We start from the raw sequence: 23,117 nt of genomic DNA on the forward strand, positions 1-23,117 counted from the left end.
TTCATTTTTAATTCTCTCTCCTATCATTAATTGATATGGTGGTCATTTGATTTTATGAGTAAGGGAAAATTTGGGGGCTCTCATATATTTATCAGAAATTTCTCATATTCAACTTACAGTTAAAACACTGAATTAAGAAAAAAAAACTGCCAGCAAGAATTTTAATTTATGCATGTACTCTAATTAATATATATTTTAACGTTTTCAAAAATCATTTTTTCAGGCACTTAATGCAATCAATCCCTGAAACCAAATACTTTGTAGTTTTTAATCATTATAAACATGCCTTGGCCAAAATGCAAGAATCCTTTGTCACTTAGTGGTTTTTCCTTTGACAATCAATATTCACTTTTTAAAACATCTTGTAGAGTAAAGAAAGAGCACACAGTGGAGATATTTCACTGGTATCCATGACAGAAGCCAGAAGTATTTTAGGTAAATGCATATCAATAAATTCTCAAAGACCTTGTCTTTTGTGTGTGTCAGGGAGCTTTTAGAAAATTTAAGTGAATACATGGGTCATGCTGCATCGTTTTAGTGTCTCTTGTTTATAAAAAAAAAATGTGGTCATGGAGCTACAATGATTTTCATCAGGTGTGCCTCTGCTCACAGCCTTTTTGTTTGAGCTTTGTCTCTTCCTTTCCTCTGTACATCATCTTATTTGGCCTTGGTTCATTTATAATCCACATTCTGTTCTTTTCTTTGCTCTTTATGGAAGCAGTAAAGGGAAGTACATAAAAACCTAGCTGTTTAAAAAAAAGCACACAAAGATTCTAGGACACAGTGGAATATAGCTTTTACTAAATTGAACATAACTGCCAGCACAGAAAGACAAATCATACACGCACAGCTGGGAGAACCACTTCCGTGATATGTACGTATCTGCCCATAATTTATGTGCAGCTCTGTTTAAGTGTAAAAAGCATCACTGAGTTTAAATTATTATGGTGAAAACTCAAGCTATTATTCTTACCTAATAAAAACAAACCTAATTTCAATTATAAAAAGAATGCAGAATTGTACTTCTTAAAAAAACTTGCTTAATTTCATGCCTTTCAAACCTAAGACATTCTATTTTCTTTTTCCCTGTCTTACATATACACAAGCTAAAGCCTGTCATATTTTTAAAACACATTTCAATTTCCTAGATAGTACAGCGTTATCCAAATGAATGGGACGGAAGTCAAGAGGCTTTGTTACAAAATCCAGAATTACAGGGCCATATGTCATCACAACAATCTGAAAATATTTTCTGATATTTACTATCATTAGTCTCCATCCAATTGGAGTTTAATCAAGTAAGAGTTTAAAATGTAAGTTGAAAAAAGAACCAAGCTAAACACCAACAAAGGAAATGTATAAAAACATCTGTTTATATCAGTGAAGTTTGACATGTTATATATATCCAATCTATTACCAATCCTATTTTCCTCCTCCATATTTCTCAAATCTCTCCTTTGCTCCATCTCAATCTATCTCACTGAATTTAGTCCAGCATCCTCTCTTGTGGGTTGGTATAAATACTCTCCTGACAGGTCTCTCCTCTTCCCCTCCAATCTTTTCTCCATCTTACAGCTAAAATGATCTTTTAAAATAATAAATATCGCTTCACTAGTTAGAACTTTGATGGTTTTCCATTGCTTAGATGAGGCCTCAGATTTCTCACATGGCCTTGTGACCCTGTGGGAGCTGAGCCTTCTCTGTCCCCCGCCCACCTGCCCTACAACCCCTTCTGGCTGCCCTGTGCACTGGGCCTGTCTGACAACCTGCAATATGGCAGGCTTTGTCTCAACTCAGGGAATTTCCATATGTTGTTCCCACTTCCTGACTTTTTCTTCCCCCTGGATAATCCCACTCATTTTTCAAGGGTCAGTACAAATGTCTCTTCCTCAAGAAAGCTTTTCTTGATCCCCAAACTAGATTCTCTTTTTTAAATGGGCTCAGAGCATTTGTTTGCTAAACATATTTACACTTATTTTTGTTTAAAAAATGATGTTTGGCACAAATGTTTACAATCAGGGAACAGTAGCAATCTGGAAATATTATTTCACAGCACTTGTAATGGAAAGGAATTCAGCACAAAGTTTTTCATGGAAGTCCAAGCCCCACAATGCAAAAGCATGGGCACTAAGAACATAATTAAGGTAAATTAAATTACACAAATAGTATCTATTTTCAGCTCACTGAAAATACTGTGCGATTTCATGTCTGCTTGCCTTTGCATACCAGTTCCCTTTGCCCAAAACACCTTTCCCTATCCCTCCCGCACTCCTACCTGAGGAACTCAAGCTCATCCTTCAAAACCTGCTCAATCATCTCTTTCTCTGCAAAGCTATCTATAACTATCTGTAACTCCTTGTTGATCATTCCCTCCTCTTTGCTATGTCTGTACCTGGCAGTGTTTGAGTCTTATTTATATCCCCAGTACTGACAAGATCAATGTATTTTAATTGGCTGCAATCAACTCAAAGGGAGTGATGAGAAAAACCTCCGTGGGTGTCTAGAAGGGATGAGGGAAAAGTACTCAGCTCAGCTTTAAGTTTGCAAGAAGGGATAGGACCCAACAAAACTGGGATCTCCACTTGTGTCATTTATAGCTGCTCTTGAAATCAGGTTATTTCCTCCCCACCTCCAATGATTCTGTAATTATATAGTGAAATAATTGTTATATGGAGTTTATCTTGCGCTTTGGAAAACTTCTTTGGGATTTATCTATTTTATATATCAAGTGATGTCTATATTTTGTCTTTAAAGACATCGTTGACTCTACATTGGTTGTGTCATTAGATGACATTATTTGCTACCTCTCAGAATTTAATGCTTGCTACAGTTTCCCATTTAACACATCTGCAAAGTCTAGTTACATGAATCAAGGGTGACCTTGGGCAGTACGAAACTCTGTTTAACAGAGCCCACATACAGGGTAATATGAGGAACCTGATGGAACAGATGGTAATATTGGCAATCAGAACCTTGTTTGTTAACAGTGATTGCAACCATTCCCACCAGCATGACATTTCATATGTCTCTGTGAGTTTTGTCATACCAAAGAAGACATATTGGCAGCAGAGACACTGTAAGTGGTCAGGAGAGGTTCATATGTCGCAGTGACTCTGGGTTGGCGTATCTAAGCCTTGTAGGCTCCTGGTGAGTCAATACAGGTGCTTGGGGGTGGGACACTTGCCATTATGAGAAACAGGTCCCCTGGTTATTGCAGCCAGATTTGGAATGCTGTGAACAGGATTCCTGACTCTTGTTGCAGCCAGTTTTTCAACGAAGGTAATGACCCAAGATGTCAAGTGTTCGTTAAATTGATCAATTTCTGACCAAAACAGCTATGACCCTATTGCAGCCCCACAGCTGCAGACGTCTGCAATATGTGCCCTCGAACTCTGGCTGAACTCCAGGATTGACAAAAGTTGCCAGGAGAATTTTCTTCTTTTCAAGAAATGCTATTTAAAGAAGCTTATCAGTAGTGAGGGAGAAATCACAATTAGTTGCAGGCAAATGTTTAACACAAAGAGTTTTTAAGTAACATAATGATTGAAGTAAAACCCAGTCAGGGACACAAATGTGTGAAGTTTCGTGACTTATAGCAAAATAAGAATAATGCAAAAAAAAATTTTTAAGTATGTGAAACCAAATTGTTTCTATTATACTGATGTGCCTTAGTGCACGATTTTGAGACTTTCAGAATGTGCTTTTCTGCCACAGTTGCTGTGACATCGTGGTTTCTCAAGAGAGAAATGCTAGTTGCAAAGAGACTAGTGCATGCTAACCCGGCACCTCTACAAACAGCATGCAGGCTTTTGTCACCAATTATGAGGCTGTCAATCAAAGTCTAGGGTAATCAAATGTAATTTTCTTACAAGTGACATGGAATCCTTATTGACCTATCTATTCAGCCATAATACTTCACTTCCATACATGCCACCTTCTGTTTCAAAAGCTGGAATGCCTGCCAATAATTAACCAGCTGCCATCAGGAAAGAACAACTGTTTTCATTTTACATGGCTGACTTGTCTCCTGCTACAATAGGAATAATGGTCAAGGTGTTATAATACTCATAATAAATGGCTTTTACAGTTACCAAGTGTTTCTGTTTAGCCTGGAAATCAGTCTATTTACATATCTGTAGATGACAAGGGACACAATCCCAAAATAATTAGAGATACCATATTGTTGATTTTCTTAACTGAATAATAAAGACGCTGAATGCTCTAGTGTGACAGCAAATAAAAATCCCCTGCGACTTGCCAGGACTGGCTTATTCTCATCAGCTCTAATGACACTTCTTCAGAGCGGACTTTTTTGATGAGCTCTGTGTCATTTCCTATGACCCCTTTCACAACCCCGGTGTCATTCATGTCCCTCTCTGTGACATTGTGTTGTTTTATTTAATCTATACTGTAATCACTTCTAAAATTACCTTTTAAAATTTTTTCATGTATTGTCTGTCTCCCTGACTGAAATATTAGTTTCGTGAAAGCAGTTTCATGGAAACTTTGTCGTATTCCCTACTGTAGCCCTACAGCCTAGAACAGTGCCTAACACATAGAAACACCCAAATGGTGAAATAATTACAAAAGAAACCTATGAGTAAATTTATAGGTAATAACTTCCTTAGCTTTGGGGATAAAATGATATCAGTAGTAAAGTGTGGTCCCATCTAGTCCCTAGTGGAGGTTGTGTTCCAGATTCTCTGTGATAGTGGTAGAAGGGAATCACTCAGAGGCACAAAATACAATTGATAATCTAGATTCACTTTTTTTTGTTGTTTTATAGTTAAGAAAGGTGAAATTTAGAGATACTTAAAAACTTGCTCGCAAAGCAATTCAATTAATAGACACAGAATCAAAACCATGGTGTTTTGACTTTTCGTCCATTATCTTTTTTACAATTATCAATCTCTTAAGCTTCAAAAAGTACAGCATTTTCTAGAAAAAAAATAAGCTAGAATCTATTTGATTCACTTCATCATTCCTTAGGGAATGAGAAATGAAGGAGAACACTTGGATTTATAGCCTAGTGGGAAATTCTTACCAGACATTGGATACATGTTTTCCCTTTTTCTTGCTCTTTATAGGAGGAAGGGGAAGAGGAAGAAGAGGAAGAGGAGGAAGAAAGGAGGGATAATGGGGAGAGGTACGTGGGAAAACGGTGGAAGGAGGGTAGAAAGGAAAGGAAGGGATGAAAACTCACTCTTCCAAAGGTGCCTATTAGAATTCAAGGAACCCTGGCCATTCTAGTCTGGAGGAATTCAGAAAGATCAGTACAACGAAGGGAAACATTTCGGTGGGGAAGATTTGGAGAAGTTCAGAGTCAAGGAGGCAGTAAGTAGGCAGTAAGTAGGCAACAGAGAGAGAAAGTTGCAGGGTAGGAGCTAAGAGCTTCACCTACTGCAAACTCCCTACAGACTGCCTCGGTGTTGAGTGTCCACCCCACCTTTGACCTTGAACAAAGACCGTGCTTCTGTGTCCTCATCTGCAAAGTAGTTGTGACGATAATATCCCCTACCCCATAGGACTGCTTCCAAGATTTAATGATAAATTCCATTTCGAGTACTTAGCTCAATGCCTGGTCCACACATGCCAGCTATCATTGTCATCTGCTCGTATTCAGTGAGACACAAGGACAGACATTTCCCTATATCCTGTCAAGATTTCTTAGATCATGGGAAAATATCATCATACTTCCAAATTTGCATGTGAGTGTGAAATTTTCATTTTTACACGATTTTCAGCTACACATTCAAGTCGCCAACACTTTTAGCAGTAGAATATTATCTCTTTAAAAGCATCATAATGAAATGCCTTCCAGATCACAATCTTTTAACAGTGTTTTAAAATATTATTTTAGACACGCTGGAGAGTGTTTCAAATTAAATTAGTGGGCGTTTCACTAAACTGCAGAGCAATTCTTTCATTACCTTTTTTGCCCCTCCCCCAACTTCCTCCCAAACTGCCACTAGGGGTCAGTATGAAGACACAATTCCTTTCACTGTTGGGAAAATAGAACTGAAAATATTTCCCTGTGAAAAACCCTATGCAACAAACACAATAATTACACAACTGTAGCATTATTAAGTCCAACTGATATGTCAGGTCTATAACCAGAGTTTGCATTTTTCATGGGACTGTATTTTAATTTTATATATCACCGTGGATTATTTCTATGGTCAATGTTCCTTTAATTAAAAAGTATTCTAAGTGACAAGATTACTTATTCTAAATGAATCTGTGCATATTAGCCAACACGTATGATCTGGAACAGACGTTAAACTTTATTTTCAAAGAGTGATAGTACACATCTCTAGCCATCACAAAGGTAGATATCCCTCTAGTGGAATGGAGGGGGGGAGTGAAACTTGTGGTATTTTGCCAATTTTAAGGGAGGTAGGTTTTTTTCCCTTCTAAATGACTATCATCACTCACTGCACCACAGCCTTAAATGAACAATAAAATATGAACAATTATAAGAAATAGCATTAGTCTATACTTAAATTTATAGAAGAAAAGAAATGAAAAGAAATGGTAAAAATAAATATACAAATACATGGCCTTTCCTCAACTCTATTTAACGGGGTGTGAATGAAAAACGAACAAACAAACACAAAAAAGTGTGCTTTCTATACACAGTAGAGCGCTTTTACATTTCCAGAAGTCACTTAAGGTCAGGCCCTTCCCTGACAATACTGACCTGACTGATAGTCTTTGAGTCACTGAATAAATGAAGTAATCACTGCCTTTTCTTGATGTACTTACTGTGTGCGGTTCTGGATGTGGCCTACCCTTTAAACATTTTCTCTACAAATTGTCTGGCTTTCTCAAGCATGGTTCTCCAAGAATAATTCTATTAGGTATTAAAATTATTTAGTCAATGTTTTATTTTTATGTTAGCAAAGAAAAATATTAATACTGATAACACAGAAGAGAAATATTAATACTGATAACACAAAATGACAGGTCATCCATATATAATGAGGACATTCAAAAGTTCCCAAAGCACTCAAACGTACATCCATGTAGTTTGGGGGCATTCTGTATCTTTCTGGAGTTCTTTTGGGTTATACTCCTTACTGTTTCCTCACTTCCTCTGTTGTAGTCCTGACCAGACGTCACACAATAGCAGGACAGTCCCTAGAGAGGAGCTCTTTGTTTCTGCTATTGTGGAGGCCAGCAGTGGCCCAGCAATCAATCAATTTCTTTTTTTTAAGTAACCACTATTTTTGTTCCCATTTGAACTTTGTTGTGGGAAGTTAAGGAAGGGTATAAAAAACAAAAAATAAAAAACAAGGAAATGGAGATAAAAGGGGTCTCAAGATTTAGGGAAATCACCCAGTTCTTTGTGGAGATAGTACAGAATAAGAATGAAGAATCAGAATTTGTATTACCTTTATGTAAACTGTAGACTTGACTATGGATTTTCTATAACAAAACCACAGTTTTTACTTACTTATCTATAAGTATTAAAATAATTGTGATTGTTACATTTTATATTTTACTTTATTCATTGTTTTACTAAAATAATTGTATCTTTTGAAAAAAATATCTAATCAATAATCACACTATTTTCTAATTTTTTCATAATTTACCAATAGTCAAAATTTAGTTAGTGTTAGCAGAAAGAAATGAAAAACATTGAACCCTTTTCATTCTTGGGATAACTTAAAAACTCTCATTCTGATCAGACCCAACAGATGGCAGTGATGTTATAAATTAATAGTTGAAAATATTATTATAATATGTAAGATCTGCTCCTCCGAAGAATGTCAACCAAGAATAATTCTCTCAGGTACTTGCATAAGTAATGCAAAACTTTGATATGACTAATTGCATAGAAGAGTACAGGTAAACATAACATGAAATTTAGTTGAAAATAACGTTATCTCTTTCAACGATTACCTTTTGGCTTTCCAAAAAGGATTACAAATTGAGAATTGTCAAAGAGATCAGCAGTGAATCAAGAAAGCATGGAGAATGGTGTCCAAATTAATTAAATGGATTACATTTTTGTATAAAATTTATTAATGCTTCTTGGGTTGCATTTTCATCTGTTTCTTTATATAGGGGTTGTTTTAGCCTTCTCACTTTTTATTTATTCACTTATAAAGTAATGTTACTTTTCTTTCTTCTATCACTTTACGTAAATCTGGCTGTTCTTGTCCTCTTTTCCTATGCCTTCAAATAGTTATTTTTTATTCTTATTCATTGTCTTTTCATATTTTTATCCATTTTAAGTAATCTGTATTAGGCAGATAATACAGAATGAAAAGTATTTTATGTTATCATAACATGCCAGTGTTTAATTCATGTTCAATTCATGAAATGAGCCTTCAACTCCAGAAGGAACCCTGAGTTTAAGAATTAGAAATCCATTTTAGGCATAAGATATGAGTGTAGGAGAAGGGGTTACTTTTTTAAAAAATTTATCTTCTGTCTTTATTATTATTTTTTTTAATTTAACAAAATTTTCAATTACAGTTGACATATAATATTATATTAGTTTCAGGTGTACAACGTAGTGATTAGACATTTTATAACTTATGAAGTGAATATCCCAAAACAGAAACAAACTCATAGATACAGAGAACAAATTGATGGTAGCCAGATGGGAAGGAGTTTGGGGAGATGAATGAAAAAGGGGAAGGGATTAAGATGTACGCCTTTCAGATATAAAAACAGTCACAGGGATATAAAAGTAAAACATAGGGAATACAGTCAATAATATTGTTAATAATTGTATGATGTCAGATGTATACTACACTTACTGGAGAAGGGGTTAGATTTTAACAAACAAAATTAGAATTCTCAGTTCTTAAGTGCATTTAACAAAATTAGGCTAGCAAATTATCAGGTATCTAAATGGTTACCCAATGCACCTGAAAGACATGAGCTCTGCGTATTTTCCTCCTTCTCTTATTTAGGTGTAGTGGAAAAACAACTTTCTCATTGTTTCTAACCCCCAAGTCCGGCCACTCCGGCTGCAGAACCATGACTGGACCTTAGTCCTATAGCACTTTGCTAGGAAACGCAGTGGAATGGACTGCTGGCAACACTCACTAATGCTGAGTTTAAGCTAATAATGTTTTAAAGACGATCTAAGTAGAAAACATTTTTTTATCAAAGGAACCAGTCATCTTTGTTGTCTCCTCTGTGTTAATTAAATACTCTAGGAAGCTTGTTGGAAGGATCATTGAACATGGCTTATTTGTTTTCATTCCTTTTCATTGACTATAAAATCTTTTTTCAGCTCCAGTCTTCAGCATTTGGCACAAACATGTCAACTCTGACTCCATTTCCTCCTCAAAAACATTTACTTTTAGAAAGTCCAAAGTAAAACTATGTAGGCCTCAAAGAATATCCATAAAACCACTTTCATTCATGTCTCATATCCCTTATCAAACACAAGTTGGAAAAAAACAAAACAAAACTCAGAATAGACAGTATGTAATAGGTTAAAGAAATAACAGCAATTAAAATTTTTTTAATTTAAAAATTAAATCAAATTACAAAAATAATGTTGATATCATAGATATCAAGCACCATTTTGTCCTAATTGACTTTTCTATGTTGATAAAATGGAACTGTACAATCAGATGACAAAATCTGTGAAATAGGTAATTGAAAGAGAAAGTCTGTTGGCAGCCTCTTTTAGAACTACTTACCATCCTAATTTTCTATGATTTTATACAAAACTGTGAAACAGTAAAAGCCAGACATTCTCACATCAAATCAAGACATCTATACACTCTGGAGGCCTATTAAAGTATTCTCGATAATATATAAATCTAAATGCACTGGAGATGGAAGTATTTTAGTGCCACTGATAAGATTTTTGCACTGGCATGATTATACTGGGAAAAAACCTCTCAATATGCTATTTTCAAATTGCTACATATTATGACTCAATATTCTAGAAATTTGTGTGCTTTCATACAGATGATGATGACTCTGAATTTAGGAAATTACTGTGTAAAGACTGTAGCTATTAGAGGAACACAATTTTGTTTTGATGTTTATATATTTTGGCTATGTTTTTATCGGGCATTGTTAGATTTTTCATCATTGCATTAAAATATTTGTGTGGGAGTAAAGAAAGGGAAAGAAAAGGTAAGAAATAGGTTAAGTATATGATGGCAGTGGTGGAGGATTTATTTCAAGTTAGAAAAAGGTAATTTTAGCCACAATACTACAAAACAATAATATACGCAAGTTAGTAACGTATTGTGATGGTTAATTTCATGTGTCAACGTGACTGAGCTAAGGGATGCCCAGATAGCTGGTAAACATTATTTTTTAGTGTGTATGTGAGGGAGTTTCAGGAAGAGATTAGTATTTGAATCAGCAGACTGAGTAAATATACCCCTTCTATCGCCCCACTCCCCCCACCCCTGCCACCAATGTAGGTGGTCATCATCTAATCATTGAGGGCCTGAATGGCACCAAAAAAAGGAGGAGGAAGGATGAATTTGCTCTTCTGCTTGAGTTGGGACAACCATCTTCTCCTGTCTTCAGATATCAAATCCCTGGTTCTCAGGACTTTAGACTTGGACTGAATTACACCACCACCTTCCTGAATCTCCAGAGTGCAAACAGCAGGTCATGGGACTTTTCAGCCTCTATAATTGTGTAAGCCAATTCCTATATATAAAACTCTCTCTCTCTCTCTCTCTCTCTCTCTCTCTCTCTCTCTCTCTCTCTCTCTCTCTCTCTCTGTCTATCATCTATCTTTCTATTTCCTATTGGTTCCATTTCTCTAGAGAACCCTAGCACATGTACAAGATGAGATACAGGGAGAATATATAATTATTTTGTTTATAAAAGTTACCGTCAAGAAATTCTTACTGTTTTATAAGGCAGTCTTAACTTCTGTAGAGAAAAGAATATAAACTTTGAAGTCCAGCAGACCTGGGTTTAATTTCTAGCTCAGCTATTATAATAAATATTTATACCCAGGAACATTAGGTAACTTTGCAGAGCCTCAGTTTCCTCAATAGTTGATAGATTATCTTGATAATTAAATTTTTCAATGAATATAAATCACATACCATAGTGCTTAGAATACAGAGGACGCTCCTTTCCAACCTTTCTTTGTAGTATTTACCATAATGTTGTCTTAAATTGACTTTTTAAATGTTTCTAGATTTATCTAATGTTTATGCCATTTTAAAATGGATCTTTTAAGTTTTTTTCTAGATTTATCAAATTTATACAATGTTGTCTTTAAGACAGCATTATCCAGTTTTATTTGTACTAGAACCTTCCACAAGAGTTAGCCTGTGACCTAAATCAAGTTGCCTGCACATTTTCCAAACTAGACCAGAAACAGTCAAGATTTTATAATAGTCATGTGTCACTTAATGATGGAGATACATTCTTGGAAATGTGTCCTTTGGCGGTTTTGTCATTGTGTGAACACTCTAGAGTGCTCTTACACGAACCTGGATGGTCTGGCTTACCTCATACCTAGGCTGTATGGTATGGCTTATGCTCCTAAGCTACAAGCTTGTACAGCATATTACTGTACTGAATACTATAAATATTTGTGTATCTAAATGGTATTTGTGTACCTAAACCTATCTAAACACAGAAAAGGTACAGTAAAACTATGGTATACAGTGCTTTTAATCAGCACAGCAGGATTGTTTACCCCAGCGTCACCACAAACACATGAGTAACGTGTTGCCCTATGACTTGATGATGGTTACAGCGTCACTAGGCAATAGCAATTTTTCAGCTCCATTATAATCTCCTGGGACTGCCATTATCCACAGGCTTGGTCGTTGACCAAAACGTCGTTATGCAGCATATGACCGGACCTTTGCAAAACAGGCCTCCCTGATGACTTATTTTCATAAGGGTTCCTGAGGTTTTCATAAAGGTTTTATCCCAAGATGGACCATTGGAAAGAGTCGGTAAACTGCCTGGAAAGCCAAAGTATTAAAATGAGCACTTCTTGGACTCTGATCACCCACCCAAGGCAGAATCTTTTTGTACTTACTTGGCATTTGCAGGATTGCAAGTGGTCAGATTGGCCAGGGCCAGGGCGGCAGCTTCCCTTACCTCTTCATTGTCACTTTTTAGCAACTGAATTAACTGTGGAATCCCTGCAGCAAAAGAAATGTAAAATGTGACTTTCCCAACATCCACGTAAACTAGAATATGGTCACCTAAAATGTACAAAATGGTTCCTTCCAGTGTGCTTACCCTGATGATTGAAAAATTCTTTGCTGCCTGAATTCTCACACATTGCTGAAATAGCTTGGGAAGCAGCAATTTTCGTTCCATCGCTTTCAGAACTCAGAAGGGCTACAAGGCACTTTTCAACTTCTTGCTCGTGAAAAAGTTTTCTGTTTTCAGCTTATCATAAACCAAAAGGGGGAAAAAAATCAGAATTTTTCTGCAAAAACAGTGAAAATAGTACTACTTCCCCATCCCAAATATGACAGGAATTCAAACTATTTGCTAGCTTTAATCACAAAGAGTCTAAACCAAACGAAGTCTACTCCTATTTAACCTTTAGAGCACAGGGATTCTGCACAATGAATCATGGTTAGTGCCTTTTTTCCTGTTCCCTTATATGATACCAATGCTATGGCAAGTTTCAGATTTAGCAAGAACTATTTAACACCAGTCGTGTTTCTGGCATGGTGCTGTGTTCACACATCCTTATCGTCTTGCTAAGGATAAAAACCTATTTATTTGATGTTTATTCTAAATATAAACGCAATATTTGAAAAATGCCTACGATGTACTGGTGAGCTGGATGCTCAAGAGAAGAGGAAAAAGGAAAAATGAGCAATAAAGTGTGATCCCAAGTCTTAAATAATAATAATAAATAATAATATAAATAATAATAAAATTAACAAATAATAAATAAAATAATAAATTCCAAGTCTTAAGGAATTTATAATTTCATATAAAAAATCATAATCATCTTTTATTTAAGTTGCAATACAGCAAAAATTAATATAGTGATTTAATTGCTAAGTTACCAGAAACTTAATCTAAACATATATTAGCATAGTTTTGTTTATTTGACAACAAATAGTTATGACTCAAAGTGCATACCATGATATTCACCACATTATAAAACACTAAATTAAAAACCAAAGTATTTTTAATGTTCTTTTTGTTCCCGAATGTTCTTCTCTTGATTTCGTTTGAGTTTTAAAAAAATAAATGACAATCTCATTACTATACTAAAGCAAATATTGCATTAAACTAAATTAGAACATGAAAACCTAATATTTTTGTTTTGTGTTCTAGCGTTAATTCTAAATAAGTTACTATTCATTAAAAAGCATGTACTAGAAAATATATGTTAAACCAAACTCAGTTTTACTGCCATAAGAAGTAACACTGACTACTTTGAAAAGAAACAGCTTACAAATAATTCCTTGCTAATTTATTTACAGTTCCTTCATAATTTTGTCATTGTTTTGATTCTCCATTAATTAACCTTTATAAAGTCAATTTACATGATTAAAATAGAATGTGTGATATGTGCTATTAGGATGTTGATATATAAGAGAACAATATTCTGTTAAAATAAAAATCTGCAAAAGAATGTTAATACTAATTTAGATTACAACATCTACATGTGGAACTAATTCATTACTTATACATATTTTAATTAACTTGTGTGTTTTTTCCAGACATTTTTTCAGAAATTATCTCAACTAGGTTAGCATTTTAAAGTTAAGATATTTCTGTCTTCTTTCAACCATAATTTTTTAAGTCATCCCTTTCACAGAAGCAGTATCACATTCAGATGCCACCATATTTGCAAGTACTTTTAAGCCTTTGTTCATCTGATACCTAGATGTATGCTGAACGATCTTGCCTTATCTGGCACAAGCTAAATTACTAACAGTTTTGTTCATTCATCTTAAACCAATCATGAACCATGTCCTGTAATCCTATCATTTTAATCCCTTGCTCCTTTCATTAAAAATTAGAAATCAAGCAGGCCATAACGGTTTCATTAAAAAAGATTTGATTAATATTTAAATCTGAAGTAAAGTACATGGTTTCTAAGATGTTTTAAAATATATGTAGGCCTGATTAGTTTTCTCTGAATAAACAAGATCTGAAACTTTTCTACAGTATTTGACCTAAAATGCTTAGATTTATAATTAACCCTTCCCAAATGGCTCTAAATCAATTTTACTAAACAGAATATTCTAAGCACAGGTTCTATCAGGAAAATCAACCAAAAGAATTAATTTGAAAAGACTAACTTTTGAGTATATAATTGTTGCATTCAAAAAACAGTGTATATGCAATTATTGCAAAGATTTTTAAAGTAATTTAAATACTGTGGGCAATTAGTTTCTCAACCCTGCTGATAGTATTCTCGAAATCCAGCTGTGTTCACCAAACCTCAAAAATGCTGATGGCAGTGTGGCTATGATAGATTTAAAAGATGAATTACCATATTAACCAAGTACCTCATTGAATTGCTACACCAAGAAGTATTTATGTTTTAATTATGCAGATAATAAACATGGCAGTGTAATTCTGCTACTAATAGAGGAATGTCATTTAAAAGTAGCATTTGTTCAGTATCACTAAAATAAAAAGCACGAGGTTTTGTAACTGAAAATAAATCTGTATATAATGATTCTTTTCTTCACCTCTTCTCAGAAATTGCTATTGTGCCACCTCTGCTCCTGCTGAGATGTTAATGTCAGTTCATAAACCTTGTGGCAACGTGGTAATTAACACCTTCCTCCTTCTGGTGCTAGGTCAAAGGCATACTGATTTGGGTGTTCCATGGTGGTGATGCATGTTAAAACTATTCAACCACCAAACCTAAAGAATGTATTATGTGTTTGTGTGTTTCAGCTATATTTTTGACATACAATGTCAATGGCATTGCATAACCTAGCCTACAAAAAAAATGTTTAAGTTATTTATTTTTTTAGTTACAGTTTACATTCAATATTATTTCATATTAGTTTTAGGTGTACAGCATAGTGGTTAGACATTTCGATAATTTATGCAGTGATTCCCCCAGATTAGTCTCGTACCCACCTGGCACTATAAAAGTATATAGTTATTGCCACAAAAATCTTTGATGATTATGGAAAGTAAAGAAAAAATGTTATAAATGAATATCGATGATTATATTGTTCTTAACAACAGTATAAGGAGCAACATTTTTTAAAACCTAGTTATGAATGGAGTTTTCTAATTATTTCCATTATTTTAAAACTTCTTCATGATTATTTACTTTCAGCACAGAAATATTAGGAGATAACTTTGTTAAACCTGATGAATTTTTAGAATTTACCATTGTTACTAATATCAAATAAGGCATGTCTAAAACAAAATAAGGCATGCCAGATCTGGCTGGGTCTGGCAGAGAGAGGTCAAGGCAGGTAACAGTTAACATAAAAAAGGGTAGACAAGAAATACAGATAGGACCTGAAAAGAAGGCCCAATCTAGAATTGAGACGGAGGCCCAATCTAGAATTGAGTGGGAGGGAGAAGTTGAGCTATTGTGGATGTGGCCAGGTAAACAGCGTTAAGAGGTAAATAAATTCACAAAAATAGAAGAGAATAATCAGGTAAATGAGGAAGATGCCTATCTATCCTGTAGTACTGGCCCTAGGAAACAGGATATTGGTTCTGAGTTAGTATTGTGCTCTGGGCAGAGTGTGCAGCTCTTCCCAAAACGCATGGCTAAGGCAGTTCCAAGTCCTTAGGGGGATTCTGCTTCTGGAGAAGTTTGGAATAGAGACATGTTTTCAAAGCTCTGTCCTTCCAATCAAGAGAGGGTTCATGCTTGAGGATTTATTGGGATATGTGGACAGAGAAAAAGCTTGAATCTTTGTGGAATCATTTATCTCTCTCGAGGCTCCAAGGCTTAAGCTTTCAGACCAGGTATCTCCTAGGCTATAAGAAAATGAAACCATCTCTTCACCCCTTAGACTTACAGATTCATTTAACACACTTTCCTAGTGTTTGTACAGTCACCAAAAGTGGACACAGTTTAGGAACGAAGGTAGACTATTATAGAAAGGATAGAGAAAAGTTTCCAGTTGAGCAAGCTGAGTTATAAAATATAAGCTTTTACAGGAACAGATGATACCTGCAAGACAACAGTGAAGGATTGCTACTATCATACACTTGGGCAGCTGGTCAAACGACGTTAGGGTAGATGTAAATCTCATCCCATCTGGAAAATGGTGGTTCTGCTAAGCAATGGAAATTAGCTTTTGTCCTGTGTTTTCTTGATATTCTAAAGTAGCAGGTCAGACTACCTGAGTTCACGCACAGCTTTTTGCTTTAACCTGCAATACCAAGGATAGATGAAGGCTATGCTTTAAGGAAACTAGCAGTATATTTAAAGCAGAATAGGCTATACTAAGTTAAAGCATGAGAAAGTACATTTTAAAATGTCTTACAGGAAGATGGAAAAACCAGTTATCTTATAGAAACCTAAAAAAGCAACAGAATTAGAAAATTTGATTTTCCCTTTGAGCCTAGCCATTTGAAGAACGTGGATACCAATAGGTCAAAATAGGATTTCTAAAATCAGAATCCAGACTAAAGGCCTAAAAAGAGCAAATATGTATAAAAATTGTGGTCTAACATAAGTTATATGCTCCACAGCGCAATGGATCTGAGCAAGAACAAACTGATAACCAATGGCCATATGATAGTATGGAAGAATCTCTGATTCCAAGCTAAGGCATCTAGACTTGATCCTGTTTATTCTAATTATTCTAGTCCAACAGTTAGGGACTTGGAGTTCATGGATCCTGAAGGCATAGATGGGTTCCAGCAGTCTACAAACTCCCTGAAATTATATGCTGAATGTTGTGCATATCTGCCTTTGGTGGGGGGAGAGGGGAAAACTTTTTCATCATATTTTCAAAGAAATTAAAGACACCTCAAAAGTTGAGTTCGGGTAATATAGTTGGATGTTCTTGGAATTCATCAGAAATATAGGCAAGAAGTCAGAAGACAGGTCATAATTAGATACAGATTTGGGATTCATAAGCAAAGAAGAAGTCGGCTGAAACGTCAGTCACAAGTGAGATTCTCAGGGAGACAAGACAGAAGATAGGGAAGGCAAGTTTAATACTGACATAATAGGTGGATGAGAGGTAAAGTCAAAAGGTGGGTCTGATGATTAGGAGCAGCATCAGGGAAGATGGGTGTTATGGTGATCAAAGAGTTTTCCGGAGGAGGGGGACATCCACAGTGTGGAATGCCACAAAGAGATCAAGTAAGGAAAAGACTGAAGATGTATCTGTAGGGTTTGGGAGTTGGGAGGTCAAGGTCAAATTCTACAAGGACTGTTTTTGTGGAATGGTGGAAGCAGAAGTCACATGCAGGAGGCTGATGGAGACAAGATGAAGATGTGGAGTTATTTAAAATTGATTAGTTTTTCAAAGAGGTTGATGAAGAAGAAAAGGAGAAAAAAAAGGCCCTGAGCAGGGACAAAAGAGGAAGAAACAAATTTCCATAAACTACATATGGTCAATGAACAATTATAGGCTCCTCAGAATGCGCCAAACTTTTATCAACTTCCTCTTATATAACCAGTGGGACCAGGAGGAAATAGCATGTTAGTTCTGCAATGCCACATTAGAGAGAAGCCTTATCATCATCCAAAACTGGGCTAAAGGATTCCATTGCTTTCTCAATTGATGGGGAAATAGGCAAAAGGTACCACATAAGCCTTGTCTATCAAAACCAGGCCTAGGCAGAGCACTCCTCATTCCATGGTGAATAAAACATTAAAAACCAAAATTATGAAAGAGTGTGTGATAGGTGTGGAAGAAAGAGAACAGAAATGGTCTAAAGATGATAAATAATCCTGGGGCAAAATATTAAATTGAACAAAAACAATAATAAAAAGTATAATAGAAAAAATTGTTTCCTTAGGAAAAATAAAACATGATTCTGGAGATCAAAAGGCTTTATAAGCAGACAGGGAGAGTCTCAGACACATTTTCGCAAAATTTTTGAACCATAGGATAAAGGATTCTACCCAAATACAAAAAGAAAGCATCTTATATACAAAAGAATGGAAATCAAATTCAGACTCCACAAAAGCAAGGTTCACAGAAATTTGACATAATGTTACAACGCAAGAATTCTAAACCCAACTGAACGGTCATATAAGTATGATGGCAACAAACATTCACAGGTCCTCTTGGAAAAGTACACTACTCTTGACTATTCCTGAATAAATATACTCTGATTAATTGAGAGATGATTCAAAATGAAATCTTAAGAATGGGTATGTTTTATTGTGACAAATTTATAATGTACACTGAAACAGATCTGATATGTAAATAACTCTAAATGGTACATGTGGATGAAATTGAATGTAATGGCAAAGTAATTCTTGAAAAAGAGGTTTATATAGATTTTAGGGAGGAAAATCTATAGCCCCCTATGAAACTTATAAACATCAGGAAGGGGAAGAATTATGGAAGTAAAATATCATAACTTTCTCTTTAAAATAACCATTTATTTTTTAATAATCTATGTAACAAACAAGAAAGAAAGAAAAAGAGAAAGAAATAAAACAAAGGAGATAGCATAGAAAAAATAGGAAGCATAAAACATGATGTCATAAATAAGGCCAAATAAAATAGTTGTAAAAATAAATCTAACAATGTTTCATCACCCTGTGTTTGGATCTAGTGGTAGTGAAGATTTCTCAATTTTGCTAATTTGTAGGGACCTCACCATCCTTTGTTTGTTCCCTTAACCCTAACTGTACTTCTGAAAGTAATTTCTTCATTTATCTCTTTAATTAACCATCTGGAGTTTACAGAGCTGTTTTCTGCCAAGACCATGTTTGGTAACACATGGCAATCTTAATATTAAATTAGAATTTAAAGTTGATAAGCAGTAAGTGAAGTTTTAAAAAAAAACATGTAGTGGAGATAAAACAGTGTTAAATAAATCAGAATTAGTTAAAATAAAATTACAAGGGAAAATAAACAAATAACATAGTGGAAAACAACATACCACTCTTCATCTGTGACAGATCAAAATAAATTAAAAATAAAGAGAAAAAGAACTGTACAATATAATTTATAAAGTTGAGCTAAAAGATAAATAGCAAACTTCCATAATTCTGCACTCCATAGGAAATACATATTTTGCCTATTCAACAAATATTTATTTATTTATCTCATTCATTGTTTATCCCTATCTTGTAGAATACTGCCTACATGCAGCATAAATACTATAAATATTTGTTAAGTAGTAAGCAAAGAGTATACCTTTTCAAGACTTCATAGAACACTGTACACATTGATCAGTGAAAATGCAATATTATCCTTGAAGCAAATTTTGCATTTTTAAACTATAAATAAAAAATATTAGTATTTAAAATGAAAGAACTTTAGCTCTGGTCCTGACTGAGAAATGGGATCTGGGGTTCACTAGAGGTCTCTTCAAAGGATTAGCCCAATGTACTGATATGGTCAAAAGGCTGACTAAAACACTAGATTCATAAGACTGAATATGAAAATAACTCATAAAATGATGGTGCATGTTTTTAAAATGCTGTTCATACTTATCACCACATTTCAAGGAGGGTATCATGAACAACAGAAAGTCCAGAAAAGTAAGAGAACGATTACAGGATAGCCTGAGGACATGATTTATGGGGAGAGACTAAATAAGATAAGGATTCTTCAGTCAGAAAAACTGATGGTTGAGGGAATGTGAAAAAAATCACAAAGGGTGTAGATTAAATAAATACAGATTTAGTTATTAGATTCTAAAATAAAGGGCGAGGAAATACAAATTGGAACTGGAATGTACTCATTTTAGAACTGTATGGAAGTAGATTCATAAAACATTAAGTGCCAGATGGGACTTAGATACTATCTTGTCAAAATTCTTTGTGTTACAAATAAAGGATGGATTTCAACAAATGGTGCTGGGAACACTGGGTATTTACATGCAAAAGAATGAAGTTAGATACTTACACCATATACAAAAACAATTCAAAATAGATCAAAGACCTAAATGTAAGACCTAAATGTACAGTTTCTTCCAAACGGTAACACTATGTGAAGAAAACAGGGGAAAAGCTTCATGACATTGGATTTAATGTCAGTAATGATTTATTGGATTTGGTACCCAAAGCACAGGCAAAAAAGAAAAAACATGGGTAAATCAGACACATCAATATTAAAAACTATGCATCAAAGGACACAATAGAGTGAAAGGGCAACCCACAGAATGGCAGAAACTATTTGCAGATCATTATCTGATAAGGAGTTAGTATCCGAAATATATGAAGAACTCAATTCAACAACAACAAAAAATAAACAATCTTGTTAAAAACTGGGCAAAGGATTTGAATAGACATTTCTCCAAAGAAGACATACAGCTGGCCACTAAGCACATAAGAAGATGTTTAACATCACTAATCATTCGGGAAATGCAAACCAAAACACAGTGAGATAACACCTCACACCCATGAGGATGTAAAAACTGAAAAATAGCAAGTGTTGGTGAGAAGAGGAGAAATTGGAACCCATGTGCACTGCTGATAGGAATATAACATGGTGTAGCCACTTTGGAAAACATTATGGCGATTCCTCAAAAGATTAAACAGAGAATTGCCATATGATCCAGCAATTCCGCTTCTGGGTATATACCCCAAAGAGTTGAAAGCAGGGACTTAAAGAGATATTTGTACATCCTTATTCAGAGCAGCATTATTCACATAGCCTGAAGGTGGAAGCAAGCCAGATGTCCATCAGTGGATGAATGGATCAACAAAATGTGGTCTATATATTCAATAGAATATTATTCAGTCTTAAAAAGGAAGGAAATTCTGACACAACATGGATAAACCTGACATCATGCTAAGTGAAATAAGCCAGTCACAAAAGGACAATTATTATGTAATTCCCCTTACAAAAGTATCTAGAATAGTCAGAATCAGAGATGCAGAAAGAATGGTGGTTGCCAGGGACTGCAGGGAGGGTGGACTGGGGACTTAGTGCTTAATGGGTACAGAATGTCACTTTCGCGAGATGAAGGGTTCTGTGGATGAATGGTGGCGATGAGAGCACAACAATGTGAATTTACTTAATGGTTAAGTGGATTCACTTATTGGTTACTTAAATGGTTAAGATGGTAAATTTTCTATAATGCGCATTTTACCACCATTTAAAAAATAAAACTCATTTCATTTCCTTCAGTCAAAACCTGCTCCTCTTCTTGAGTTCCCCATTTCTGTAAGTGGCATCATTCTACTTCCAGCTGTCCAAGCCGGAAAGCTGGCCTCATCCTTGACATCACCTCTTCCTCCCCCAACCCACGTAGTCATTCCACAATTATGGACCCTTCCAACATGCAAGCACTGTGCTGGTGGTTCTCCTTGTAAATGCCCCTGAGTCCATCCCAACCACCACATCTCTGTTTCAAGACCCCTTCACCTGTCATCTAGAACACCCCAGCAACCCCCTTCTGTCTGGTCCTGCATACTTCCAATCTCTTCTCCATTTTGCAGAAAGAAAGAGTTTTCTTTAAAAAGTGAAAATGTGTAATGTACCCTCCCCTCTATACGTCAACTCAAGGCTCTTAGTCACCATCAAAGTAAAATTCAAAATCCTTAACTTGGCTTAGAACGCCCATTAACATTTGGCTCCTCATTACTTCTACACACTTAACTCTCAGTTTTCTGCTGCATTCTACTCAGTAAGCATTCTGAAAACCTTCAGTTCTGGAACTCACCATGCTCTCTCCCTCCCTGGCCTGTATCAACACTGTTCCTTTCCCTTAGAGCACTGCTGATACTCCCCCATCCCACTAGGACTGTCTTTGACCAGCCAATTTCTATTATTTCCTCGGGGTCCTAGCCTAGCTAGGTCCTTCCTGTTTCAGGAGGACTTATCTGATCCAAGTCTGCATTAGGTGACCCTCCTGGGTGACCCTGTTTTTCCATCATCAAGCACATTTAACACTGCATTGTGATTGCCTGTTTACTTGCCTGTTCTTGGTTTATTGACACCAAGTGGGTGGTTCAATAAATCATTAATAAATAGATCCAGAGACTCTATAGTTCACTTATTTATAGTCACATACTTAGGTCAGTGAAGTGCCAGTAATGGGACTAGAGGTAGAACTAGAATGCCAGGAACTCTCCCTGCAGTGCTATTTCCACTACTGCATCATATGATGGGTGGTACACTCATGAGACTTACAAGGGGCTGGAACAATCTTCCAATGGCTAAACTTCATTAATCCGAAAAGATTATGCAAAAATCTTAGATGTGAGAATGTCCCTATCTTCCCACTGCTCTGTCTCCTTGGGTCTCAAATAGCAAAGACGGCCTGGGATAGATGAAAAAAGAACTGACCAGATATGATATGCTCTAGTTCCACAGAACGCTGAATCAACCAACTTTTGCCAATATTAAGAACCTTAATTTTACAGCCTGTCTTTAGATTTGGCACATGTAATATAACTCACAAGACCACTCTATATCTACCATGTACTGAACAATGAAATTTGGCTTCGTATATTGAAACTTTGCCTTGAGAAATCCCATATGGGTTGAAAAGGAAATGTTTCTTATAACATACACATAGACATATATACAAATATGAGTACGTATGTTTAGAGTATAAATCACTTAAACTAGTCAAAGTTGTCATCATTTATGTGAGGAGTGATGTGGATGGGGGAAAATAAAGTCACATCATTTGCTAAGTAAAATACTCCAAATATACATAAATTAAAACCATAATTTCATCTTTGGTGCTTGTGATATAATTAATCTCTCATATTTTACAGATTTATGTCAGCATAGCTTGCCACTGAGATGAAAATTGTATTATGTATATAGTATGAGCGTACTATTTTTCACTCTATAACATGACGCTGACTCCAGCTCAAACTTGAAATTACTATATAGATATCATTCCAAATGGATTTATTGAAACACTGTTTTATGGATCACAAGCATTGCATACATTCTGCATAAATCCAAAATTAAGAGAAATAAAAGCTTAAAACTTAATTTAGGATTGAATTGTTTAAAAAAGATAGGGTTACAATTAAATCATATTGAGTTTATTATATCCTTAACAAAGCAATCCCTACTTGAACT

The 23,117-nt window shown here is 35.3% G+C and overlaps 1 protein-coding gene across 1 annotated transcript in view; it reads right to left on the reverse strand.

Annotated features, from left to right (window-relative positions):
• The window catches only part of ARMC3 (armadillo repeat containing 3), a 67,866-nt gene that overhangs the window by 29,881 nt on the left and 14,868 nt on the right, over window positions 1–23,117 (reverse strand). Inside the window, exons 3-4 of the mRNA XM_081078315.1 lie at window positions 12,211–12,363; window positions 12,005–12,110 (exon numbers count right to left, since the gene is read on the reverse strand). Of these exons, the coding sequence (XP_080934441.1) occupies window positions 12,005–12,110; window positions 12,211–12,363 (259 nt within the window). The remainder of the gene's footprint in view (window positions 1–12,004; window positions 12,111–12,210; window positions 12,364–23,117) is intronic.

The sequence above is a fragment of the Rhinolophus hipposideros genome (genome assembly GCF_964194185.1).
Source record: "Rhinolophus hipposideros genome assembly, chromosome: 1".
In the NCBI taxonomy this organism is placed as follows: domain Eukaryota; kingdom Metazoa; phylum Chordata; class Mammalia; order Chiroptera; family Rhinolophidae; genus Rhinolophus; species Rhinolophus hipposideros.